General features: G+C 47.1%; 1 protein-coding gene and 1 non-coding gene across 10 annotated transcripts in view; one reads left to right on the forward strand and one right to left on the reverse strand.

Moving 5' to 3' along the window:
* The window catches only part of plekhg2 (pleckstrin homology domain containing, family G (with RhoGef domain) member 2), a 91848-nt gene that overhangs the window by 25215 nt on the left and 54339 nt on the right, over positions 1–12294 (forward strand). For 6 of the 9 annotated variants that reach the window (XM_013273643.3, XM_025898161.1, XM_025898157.1 and 3 more), the window contains exons 1-2: positions 9298–9657; positions 11428–11957. In XM_013273643.3, coding sequence (XP_013129097.2) covers positions 9450–9657; positions 11428–11957 — 738 coding nt within the window. In that variant the 5' untranslated portion in view covers positions 9298–9449. Of the gene's footprint in view, positions 1–6829; positions 6988–9297; positions 9658–11427; positions 11958–12294 lie in introns of those variants that run through there. The other 3 variants (XM_013273638.3, XM_013273639.3, XM_013273642.3) reach the window with 2 other exon arrangements.
* Positions 462–548, reverse strand: trnar-ucu (transfer RNA arginine (anticodon UCU)). Its single transcript is given in 2 exon segments — positions 462–497; positions 512–548. It is a non-coding gene; the product is annotated as a tRNA-Arg (tRNA).

The raw sequence follows: 12294 nt of genomic DNA on the forward strand, positions 1-12294 counted from the left end.
TACGCTGAGTCTCGACTGAGCCAAACCGAGCAGAAGAAAAGAAGAAGATGAGCGTACAGAGAAACCAGCCGACGACAAAAACAACGTAAACTGTGTGTAGACAGGACAGGGTTTAACCATGAACTGGTGTTCAGGTATTGGCTCTCAGATCCACGAGCTGCTCAGCATGACGGCTTTCAGCTGTGTCTGTGTTCGAGCTGCTGCTCACTGCGACGATCATGTTGGCCTCAGAGCTTCTTCTTTTAATCCCACAGATTATCTGATCTCATGCTGGGCGAGTATTTAAGATACTTTTGCCAAAGTTGTTGCAAATCTGCTTTTCAACCCACCTCCTGAATTATTCTCACCTCTGCTGGGGTCTTGCTGCTTCATTGAAGGAAAACTAACTCCTATCAGATTAATTTGTTTTGTTCATGTAGATTAGTGTTCAGATAATCCAGTGTCATTCTGTCAGAAAAGCTTGACTCTGGTGGGATTTGAACCCACAACCTTTGAATGCCTTACACTTGTCTAGAAGTCCAACGCGCTGTCCATTGTGCTACAGAGCCACGTGACATGTGGCTGACACAGCTGGTAGGACAAAGGAGAGCGGTCCTGGTCTGGAGTCCATTCGGGCTTCTGCGAGGTTGTTAGTCATGTTCTGAAGTCTTTAAACAGGAAGCAGTAGTAGTCGAGAGGCTTATTTTGGAGTGTGAATCATGCAAAGCTACTCTAGCAGAGTCCAAGCATAAAAACATTACATCGCCTTTTTCCTGTGAAGAGTGCGAGGAAGAGCTTCCTGTTTGCTCCTCGTGAGCTTCCATTCATTTATTTCATGTGAGTTACAAGATACTGCATCAGGTGTAATTCCAACAATAAAGACTGACTCTGACGGGACTCAAACCCACAACCTTTGAATGCTTTTTCTTCACAAGAAGGCCAATGCACTGCCCATTGTGCCACAGAGCCTGACGTACAGCTGGTACAGTGAGAGTAAGTGAACATGCTCAGAAAGCCTCAGAGACCGCATCATCATAAAGAACAGCTGAGCTGAAAAGTTTGATTTTGGAAACTTCGTGCAGTGATTATTTGCAGAGTGGGCGTGACGTGCCCCTTCTCATGAAGGGAACTCTGGACTGTGTGACATCAGCTTTGTTGGTGCTGTAAAGGTTTGGGAGGCCGTCAGGAGCGTTTCACTGATTGTTGGTTCAAGTCCGATCATAGTCGATCCTAAAAGGTAACTTTCACTGTAGCATGTGTCTCTTTGGTTAATTTCTACTGGAGCCGAAAATGTTTGAGCAACTAACGAAACACTGAAGTTTTTTAGTGTCAGTCAATATTTTTGTATATTTGTTTGTAACGCGTGTTCACCTCGTGACAGACTGGAGACCTGTCCAGGGTGTACCTCGCACGATGATAGCCGGGGTAGCACCCCCACACCTGTGACCCATTATTTGGGCAGAAGCAGTGGCTAATGCTAGCTAGCTTGGTTAGCAATCCATAGAGACAGAGACCTGCTAATCAGAGCTCAGTAACATCCAAATAAAACCCTTGAACTTCACTAAAACTGGAGCTCCGCCTTCCTGCATGGGCTGTTACTACAGTAACCTCACAGCAGCCACATTATTGGTCAGGGGCCTCTCAGTCAGAGAGGCCACGCCCCTAATAATGCAAACTTTATGCCATAATACAGTTTTAACAGGCGAGTTATGAAGAAGAAATTATCCACAGAGACCAAACAGTTTGTGTATCAGGCTGTAAACATATTTATTTCAGCCGTACAGTGTTAACATTAGAGTCTATGGGACTGACTCTCTGCTGCCTCTGTTGGACGTCAGAGGAACTGCAGTTTCTAGGACTTCTATGTTGGCTTCATGTTTTTAACCCTGGAGGTTGATGCTTGCTTAATACTAGAAGGTTCTTTTAACCTGATAAACACGACCACAGTCACATTAGACCCTCGGAGGATAACACAGTGCCCTTGTGTGGGGTTGATTTTCACCTGAGTCTTCATCGCTGCTTTTTAGACAGTCTGAGCACTTCATCCTATCAACACAAGGACAGATGTGAGTCTCTGTTAAACAGTTTCACATTTTAAATATTCAGTTGTTTGGTGCTTTTGATTTTCCTGTGACGCTTCCTGTAACCGAACCAGAGAGGCCCAGCAGAACGGACTGCTATCACACACACACACACACACACACACACACACACACACACACACACAGTAATGATGTGTAATTACACACAGCCACCATGCTGTTTAGTTGCTCTGCTGGTATATTGGCTTCCATAGTTAGCGCTCGCGCACAAACACACACGCACAGAAACATACCAGAGCTCAGCTACATGTAAAAAACACTGCAATTACCATAGAAGCAAACACACACACACACACACCAATACACTGTGTGAAGGAAGTTGTATGGTTTGTGGTGATAAACTGTAACTCTGAACAATGTTTCTGCGCTGACACACACACACACACACACACACACACACACACACACACACACACACACTTCATAAAGGGTCACACAGATCTGTTGATTGTAACCACAGAAAGGCGCGAGGCAGAAAATAGAGAGAACGCCCAAGATAAGGCTGCAGAACAAGGAGCCGGCGAGGAGGAGAAAGGGAGGCGTGCACCAGGAAGGAGGAAAGGAAGAAATGAGGGAGCGAGGGGAGAGAGAGGGGGATTTTTTTTTTAATCTGAAGTTGTGTTCTTGGCTGTGATTGGCTGCTTTTTGAAGCCTCCCTGCTGATAAAAACGTTGTGAAATAAATAAGTAAGAGGGAAGAATCCAGACTGGAAACAAAGGCAGCAGTTGGAGCACAGACATGCAGATGTTAGAGCAGAGGGAAACATCTGTCAGAGATTCATGAAGCACTGTGTGAAAAGGCCGCTCCTCTTTAATAAATGATCAATGTTTCGCTTAAAAGTCACTTTCATATCTGAAAACACAAAATGTTTTTCATCTGAGGGTGGAGCTCCTGAAAAAGGTGGATTGCTGCTCCGAGCGGCACAGACATGGTCTGCAGCGTGCACTCCCACCCTCACCTGTGACCTCGAGCTGTGGGTGGAGACTGATCGTACACCTGAAACATGAATAAAGCACCTGTAGAAATAAGGTGGTGTGGACAGAAAATCCCTTTCACTGCTCTCCTGCTTCTGTGTGTCACACGTCTGTAACACGCTTTATGATGTCATCCACGTTGGGATGTTCCAGCCCTCACAGTAACGAGCTCAGGACGTGTTTTTGTTGATTTTGTATGAGATTTAATTAGAGGAACAGAGACGTGAGCTGACTTTTAGTCCATGGACGAGTTTAACCCAGCACGCTGTTTGAGGGCGTTCACGCTGGGCTGGAGACATGAATGTCAACTCGAGGAAACTGAAACGAGAGTGTGTGTGTGTGTGTGTGTGTGTGTTTCCAGCATTTGGCTTGGTGCCGTCAGAGGGGTCAAAGGTCATGATCTGAGAAGCCTCACTTCCTGTCTTTGTCTCTGTCAACATGTGTCTTTATCACTTTCACACACACAGTTCAGGCTCGTTGTCTCCACTCTCTCGTGTCTCGGGGCGAGACCTTCTGCCTCCTTGACGTCCTCCTCGGCGACGCTGCTCGATGATGCGTCAGATGTACATGACAAAGAACACGGCGAATCCTCAGAATGTATGTTATTGAAAGGAGAGCCTGACAAACTCCTCGTCATGCTGCACATACGATTTCACTTCCTTCTCTTGATGCTCCACGTTTTCAGTGTGTCAGGCGACCGCCTCAGTCCACCTTAAATGAGTCTGGTTCCTCGGGTTGTCTCTGCGTGGTGGACGCTGTGCTTCATGTGTGGCTGCGGCGATGTGTTCACTGCTGACGGTTTGCAGACGTGCTCTTGAGCACACGCAGAGATCTCAGCACAGCATCGGCTGTTCTAACGCTGAGCTGCCGGAGCGCCGGGAGAACGCAGCGCTCCGATGTAATGGCCGTATGATTGCATAATAACTGCGCCGAAGCTTTAATCACTTTAAATGCTTCGATTTTTATCGTGGCCGATTCTGATTGCTCCAAATCGATTCTGCAGCGGGACGCTCGGCCTGAATATCAAAGAAGAGAGCGTTTGCATCCACTGTGTCAAAGCAGGAGTTTGTGTTTGTTAAGGCGGCTCTGGAGCCGTAAACCGAGATCATCTTCAACCATCTCTCTCGTTGGGTTTAGTGTTTCCCCGCTGAGGGTCCAGCTCCAGTGTTTTCTTTGAGCTCAAAGTTAAATTCCAACTATTCAAACATCTGGCTTAACGTTACATTCCTCGTATTTAACCTTTCAGAGTTTGGTCACAACCGTCTTCGTGTTTCTTCTTATCCTCAGAGTTAATAGCTGTGGGGGTTAAATAAGTGGGTGGAGCTGCTCGGGTGAAGGTGAGCCCAGCTTCAGTTTCCAACATCATGAGTGACGTTGTTGAGGACTGACAGGAAGCTGAGCGTGGCCTCTCAGGTCAGACTTCCTGCCAGAAACTTTACAGATAAAAAGTCACGTGAGACGAGGCGACTTCGGGAGGGGGAGGGGTCAAAGAAAGGTTTGATGGACATTTGACCGACATCTCAGCGCAGAGCACGTAAAGAGGAAACGAGCGCCTGAGAAGACCACATCAAAAACAGCAGACAGGAAGTGGATTTCTATCATTATTATTATTATTGTCAGCGGGATTATTTGTTTTTGTACTGGATACAAAAATAAATCAAAATGTTCTTTCAAAATAAATAAATAAATTGAACCCCCCCCCAAAGGACATAGAGGAATTCCTTTGTAATAATAAGAATGCAAAATGACAAAGTGATTAATAATAGAAATAAATAAATAACACTTCAAAACATCAGCAATGATAATCATAAACAAATAAACAAAGTGCATAAAATCATTCATAAAGACTTAAATAAAATCCTGAACGTCTCAGTGAATATATTTATTGTTTTACTGTTTGTCAGAAAAATCATCCACACTTTGGTTTCCTAGGAAACCGTACCACATGTCAGTCAGCGGTGTCCTGCATTCTCATTGGTCGTTGCTGCAGTCACAGGAGTTTTACTGAGGACCCGCCCACCACGCCTGCTGTCACGGCGTCACTGAGAAACACTTCCTGTTCAACATGTGGGCACGACTGCAGACGCTTCAGCCTCTCGTTGCTCTGATTCCTGAGTCAGCTGTTTAGGTTTGATTCCAGGACGTGTTCGACCCTCTGACGGTGTAACTCGCTCCGTCACTATTTAAGCTCCCTCCTGTCCGCTGTTACTCCCTGCTGGAACATTATTGGCTGAAATAAACCCTAAAGCGCGCCGTGCTCCTCACACAGGCTGTTTGACCTGATGTTTGAAGGCGGCTTCATGGTGAGATTCTGACTCCCACCCAGTGGCTGAGGACACCTGGGAGGACGGCTCGGCGGGAACGCTCCCGCCTGCGGCGTGGCTGGCTCCATGTGCTGCGGTCGAAGCAGAAACCTGTGGCGTCACAGTCGAACTCTTAGAGCAGCGAGGAGCTGCTCTCTTATTACTGTAATCACACCCTGGAATCCACGCCGCCTCACAGATTTACGGCGTGTGTTTAAAGGGAATTTCCACCTTAAAAATCGTGAAATAGGAACGCTCTCTGCCTTCAGGCTCAGCTGTTTTTGAGTGCAATGACTGACGCGTCCACACACTTTGTCTCCTGTAACCAGGCTTCTTCGCCATTTTTCCTGCGTCCCCAGTAAAACTTAGATTCTTGTCTTATTTGCCATGAAGGTTGTTTTTACCGTTTTATGGAACCGTTAGATACAGAATCACTGTCAGCTCAGGGAATGTGTTTGTAATGCTCAGTGTCAGTTTCACAGCACGTCTGAAGAAACACGACGTGTTCAACGACCAAAGGAAAGTTAACGATATGCATTAAATACAATTCAATTCAGTGTGGTGTAGCTCCGTTACAGCTAGCTGCACGTGTTCAGTGACTGACGCTCTCAAGTCCAGTCCAGTATTTTTTTGTCCAGCAGGGGGCGCCTCTGGTGTTTGCAGTGAGCTCAGTGAGCACATTCCTGAATACAGCGCTAAATTTGTAAATTCAGATTAAATTACGTCCAAGAGGGAGAAAGCAGGATGGTCAGTGACGTCACATCGGCTTGCGAAACACAGCGTCAGCGCCTTCGCACCAAATATTTAGCAACCCGAACCCTAACAGTGCATCATTAAAAAGAAAATGTGGATGTGGTTTGCTGGTTGGGTGGATAATATAATTTAACAGTTAGCTTTGAATGAATGAGCCGACGGGGTTTTACTGTGAGACAGCTCGCACTTCGTTTGTGTTAGTGGGCGAGCTAGCTTTAGGTAACATTAGCCTGAAGAAAAGCAGCTCTGGGTCGGATCTTTAAACCAAGTAATCCCTCCGTGAACTGAATGTCGACATTTTACTCTGACAGTCAGCTTCCTGTTTGGTTGGATGGGCCTCATTAGACAAAACTAGGCTTTTGGGTAACGGCAGCTATGCTGGTAAAGTTTCAGAGTTTTAATGAAAATATGTTTCCAGGTCACATGACTCACAGCACCAGCTGGCTGTGACGACAAACTGACCACAACTACAGACACTTCCTGTGTCAGTTTGTAAGGACACAACATTACATCAGGTAGTTACACAGATCTATTTACACATTTACAGGTATGTGTGTGTGTGTGTGTGTGTGTGTGTGTGTGTGTGTGTGTGTTTGAGATAATCTGAAAGCGCTGCACCTGACTTCAAATGCAGGATGTGGTTTGACAAATACTCATGTCATTTTCTCTCTCTCTCTCACACACTCACACACACACACACACACACACACACACACACACACACACACACAGCCAATAACAGGAAATCAGGAAATCAGATGTGTTGAGAAGCAGTTTTGTTCAGTCGGTGTTTAACGGTGAATCAGTGATCTGAACAGAGAAACATGTGGACTGCCTGACACACACACACACACAGACACACACTGCAAACTCAAAGTAAGTCGCTCTTCGTCTCTGATGGCTTTTTTTCTGCTGTTTGACTGAGCTGTGTGTTTTCACTCACATTTCTGTGTTGTTTGATGACCGGCTGTGAGGAGCACGCTGAAGGTGATCCTGTGCTCACGATGTAGAAACCTTCATTGTAGCTCAGGATGAGCTGGAAATGCAGTTTATCATCTCAGTGCTTTTACCTAAAAGGATTTGAGAATATCTGCAGGAAAATATGAAGTAAAAGCTGTGAGTGCAGGAAATCGGTCCGATGGTTATCTTTCCCACACATCAGCATAAAACAGTGCACGTGCAGACAGAACCGACGGGAACATTTAGGTAAAATAATTTGGACTACGCCTGTTCGTGTCTGATCCAGGTGTTTTCAGTCACAGGTGTGTGCAGCTGGCCTTTACGTTTACTTGTTCTAAAGAGCTCAGTGAGTTTGGGAGCGGTGCTGTAACAGGATGCTGCGACACTGCGTCCTGCCTCGATGCTCCACCATCGACTCGCAGCGGTGTGTTGCAAAGTGGAAGTGTTCAAAAACCACAGCGAGTCAACCAGACCTTCGACCAGCTTCGATCTGTCATACAGATTAAATCTGCTGTTTATTCAGGTTCCAGCTGCGTCTCATCATATGCTCATACCGAGGTTTGGTTGCGTGTCAGTAATGGCAGATAAAAGTCCCATTTTTGAGACCACCAGGTAAGAGGATGAAGGTGTGACAGGACAGCAGTCACATGTTGTCGGACACTTGGGCAAACGTGCATTTCCCATCCAGTTGGTGAGAGGTTGCTGACAGCTGCTATTAGGCCTGCGATTGTTCACTGAACGCTTCTTAAACTCTTTGCTGCTGCTGCTTGGCGACTTGTTGCTCGTAGTTTGCAGACTAGTCAGCGTCTTCCATGCAAACTATGAGCAACCTGCTAGTAACCGAGGTAATCAGAGCAACACTGTGACCAGTTTCACGACTGTCCTCAGCCTGCTGGAAGACTGTGTGATGTTTAGGAAGAGTCAGTTATCAGTTATGCTGACGTAAGATAACACTTCCCACCCAGTTTTCTGTTGGTGGGTGTGACAAAGCTGAGCCTGATGGAGTTAATGTGAGTCTGACGCTCATCCTCAGTGAACTTTGCACAGTCTTTTATGGGCGTTTCTCTCTTAGCTGACGACGACGCGAGCAGGCTGGCATTCATCCTCGCCAGCTGTGTTTACAACAGAGCCAGACCACACGGGGGGGGGGGGTCTGAGCAGGGACCCCCGTCACACATCAGACACACTAATTCTACAAATCCCTCATAAAATGTGCATCTTTCTACTGATAACAATAACTTTCCACAGATAATAACGTGAGTGTAATTGATTCCATTTCTTGGAGCATCAGCCACGTGAGGTTAGCTGCTTTACGACGCTGCTGTCAGAGGCGTTCCTGTAAGAACCTGCAGTTACGAAACTCTGTAATATCAGCTGGAAAGTGGAAAAATGTTCTCATCTAACGCCGTACGGAAAGTCCTCCCGCCGGGACGTCTGGAATTTAAACGCTAATGGACTTTAATTACTTCTCCATCTCAGCGTCTCTCTGCCAGGCTCGGTTCAGGTGTGGTTCAGGTTTGCAGTCTGAAGCGAAGGATCGGAGGTTTTTAAAAGCGGCGCTCACCGTCGCAGAGATGTTGCCATGTTTGGTGCCATTTCAGAGAAATGCAGAGAAGAAAACGAACAAACTCCGGCTGTTTATCCAGACTCAGTAATTCCCTCTGAAACCACAAACTGGCAGGGAGCGTTTGTTAAACGTTTCAGGGAAACAAAAGAAATGAAAAACTTTGAGTTTGCAGCACATCGTGTGTTTCCGATGGCTTTTCTCACACTTCACATATGTGTTTGTGGCAGATCTGCTTCGGCGGTTTTGCCTTAAAGTAAAATCTTAACTGTCTCTAGTGCTGTTTGATGACTTTCGTTAGACCTCTCAGTGATGTAGACCAGAGACTGAGGAGCATCAGGGAAGTCCAGCGTTGAGCTGGAGAACATACTCGGTCCAGGCCGTCTCAGACTCTTTGGCTCGTGTTTGGTCCGACGATGTGACCTTTTAACGCAGAGAACAGTTTAACCCTCAGCCTCCTCCCTCCTCTGCGCTGTGCTATCAGCATGTCCACAGCGTGTAGCCAGCCGGCCACCAGCTCGCACATCATTACACACCAATCAGTCCAGCTTCAGTAAGGCTCCAAACATCGCTGCTGTTTAGCTTCATGTCGTTGTTATGCAGAGTTGACTTTTTTAGAAATCCTTCAGTGAGACGGCGATGCCACGATCATTCGTGTGATTTTAGGAACCGAAGGAGCGTTTGGACTCAGGGATGGTGAATGGCACCAGATGTTCTTCAGCAGTCTGGGTTTCGCGCTCTGTGACGGGGCTGAACTTTAACAGGAAATAAAGTCAAAGCTTGAAGGCGTGCTGCTGATGGAGTCACGGTAAAGATGGCTGCTCCTTTAACATGTGAGAAAGTCTTTTGTGAAAAGGAAGAATGTACAAAAGAGGAAGAGTGTGTCGGCCAGAGACGATCCGCTCTGCTGCGCACACACTTCCTGTTTACTCTGACAGTCACACGGCAGGTTTACAGTGATCAGGAAGTCACCGTGGGAGCCGCTGGAAGTGTTTCTGAGGGATCACCTGTTGGACGGGCAGGTAAGGCGCTGCTTTAGGTTTTGAAGGAGGGAGGAGTTTATGGTGGACACTGGTGTGGCCGCAGGTGTTGGGAGATGGAAGAAAAGAACAGGCGTTCAGATGGTTTTTATCTTCCACTGTGGAGAACACCACACCCACCCGCTGATGTTATTGTGAAGGCAGCTCATCAGCATCGGTTCTTCCTCTAAACCAGAACGAGAAAACGAGCCTCGCGTTCATCGAGGATTCAGCCTGACGGATGACTTTAAACTGACTGATTGATTTCTGAAGATTCTCACTCAACTGTGAGCTACCAGCGGAGACCACTGGATGGCTGTGGCTGAAGCCACCACCCAGCTGTAGCCCAGCTGTGCAGGGTAAACCACAGGTCCACCTTACATGGGCCAAAGGTCTAAATGCTACATCTTGACACCACCTCATGCTTCCTTACCCGCTGACCCACAAAGAACACAACATAACTGAGGTGTAAAAGTGGGCGTGGCTTAACCTTATATTCAGATGTCAAACATTGTCACGACCTCATACAGCACACTTTGTTCTTCAGTGGACCAGGAAGCTCTCCTTTCTGTCAGTGTAAAGAAATCAAGTGTACGTTTAATCCCTCAGATGTATTATGATGAGAAGAAGTGAAATTCCAACGGTACGTCTCAGTTTTTCCACATGATAAAGAAACGCTGCTGCACGACTCTCCAAGCTGAAAGAAACGAAAGAAACGTGTAAAATTACAGAAAAGCTTCATTTTACTGTGGACACACTGTAAAAAATGGTGTTGTTGTAAACTGTGAAAGAACTGTTGATCTATTATTTCATTACTTTGCTGTATGAATGGGCGGAGTCTATATCAGTGGGAAAAGCTGTAACACAGGCTGTAACCGGCCAGTTCTGGCCCCCAGGCCTTATGTTTGACTTCCCATCCTTGTCGTGGAAACTGGCTGATGAAGTTTACAAACACGCTTTAATTTAGTCATGCATGTTTTATAGAGGCGTGATCTACACAAAGCCCTCAGTCAGTCAGCAAAACTAAGAATTCTGGGTACAAAAGGTCAGCAGAGTCACACCTGGGCTCAGGTCTACTGACACACCTCAGTTACCCTGGTTCACGCAGTCAGGTGATGAAATGTAAACACTCGGGTCACAGAGGAAGACGCCAGCCAAAGGTCAGGCTTCGGGAAGTTCCCCTCGTGTCTCTGCTAAAAGCAGGTCATTCATCAGCCCGCGCGGCGAGCTTTACAACAAACAGAGATGCTTTGGATGTCGTGCGCTCACAGTCAGCTGTTCCGGGGCGTGATGAGTTCGCTGACCCACTTCTGCACACAGACAAAACGTCACTCCTCTTTGTCCCCCGGTGCTGCTCTGTGATCTAACACTGTTTCCCACCAACCGAGCCCTCCTCATCATACACATTAGGAAACGTGCACGTTTGACTGGTTTCTGTTTGGGTGTTTTAGCTAAAAATACAGCCTGTAAACGAAAGATGTCTCGTTTTATGACTACAATATCAGGTTTTTGGAGCCAGGAGGGAGAAATGGAGTGTTATAAGCTAAACTTGGTTAGCAGACACCTAGCAGCCTGTAAGTCAAAAAGGCCACGCCCCTAAAAGTGCAAACTTTAAGCCGTAACTTATAAAAAGCTGTGACTGCTGGAGCCTCTGGTGGACGTTAGAGGAACTGCAGCTTCTTAAACTACCGTGTTGGCTTCTTTTTTAAACTCTGTGTTTAAAACGAGCTCGTGGACTAATGTGTGTATTTTTCTCTCTTCTTTTCTTTCCAGCTGCCAAACGTCCCTCCTCAGTCTCATCTCTGAGTGGGATTGTGGGTAGGATGATGTCATCCGGAGAGCGAGGAGCGTCGTCCTCCTGCACCTCCGTCAACACCGTCTGCTCGGACGGAGAGCGTCCCGCCTCCCTCTCCCTCTCCTCCTCTGCCTCGTCAGTCTCCCTGCAGGACTCCTCCCACTCCTCCTCCTCCTCTTCCTCCTCCTCACTTCCTTACGGCGCAGTGCCGACATACAACGCCTCGTCGTCGTCTTCCACGCCTAAAAGAAACGGCTCAGACATCAGTCTGGACCTCACTCCCCTCGCACCTCATGGAGGAGGAGGAGGAGCATCTGGAGGAGGAGGGGCGTGTGTCCCCAAGGTGACAGGAGGAGGCAGCCACCTCAGTAATGTTGCTAGTCCGGTGGGCGTGGCAGTGGCGGCGGCGGTGGCCACGCCCAGACAGCTTTCACGGCTGGACCGAGTGGTCCTGGAGATCGTGGAGACGGAGCAAGCCTACGTCAGAGATCTGAAGAGCATCGTGGAGGTAAGAGCTTTCATCCAACCATCCAAAGTATTCACGTCACTGCAGCGTTTCCGACCCGGAGGAGGCAGGACGGGCCCAAAATGACTCATCACTTTTAGAAACTATGCGTTTATTTCCTCCAGCTGTTTGCAGCTGTTTGTGTGAGAACATGCAGCAAAACAGAATTATGATCAGAGAGGAAGCCACGCTAATGCCATCAAGTGCATTTGATAGCACAGCTTCTTCTCTAGTGTCTGTCTTAGAATACTTGTGTTACCCTAAGAACACGAAAGACCAAACAGTTTGTGCATCAGGCTGTAGACACGTTTATTTCTGCTGTAACGTTTTAACATGGCAG

This window comes from Oreochromis niloticus, linkage group LG14 (genome assembly GCF_001858045.2).
Source record: "Oreochromis niloticus isolate F11D_XX linkage group LG14, O_niloticus_UMD_NMBU, whole genome shotgun sequence".
NCBI lineage: Eukaryota > Metazoa > Chordata > Actinopteri > Cichliformes > Cichlidae > Oreochromis > Oreochromis niloticus.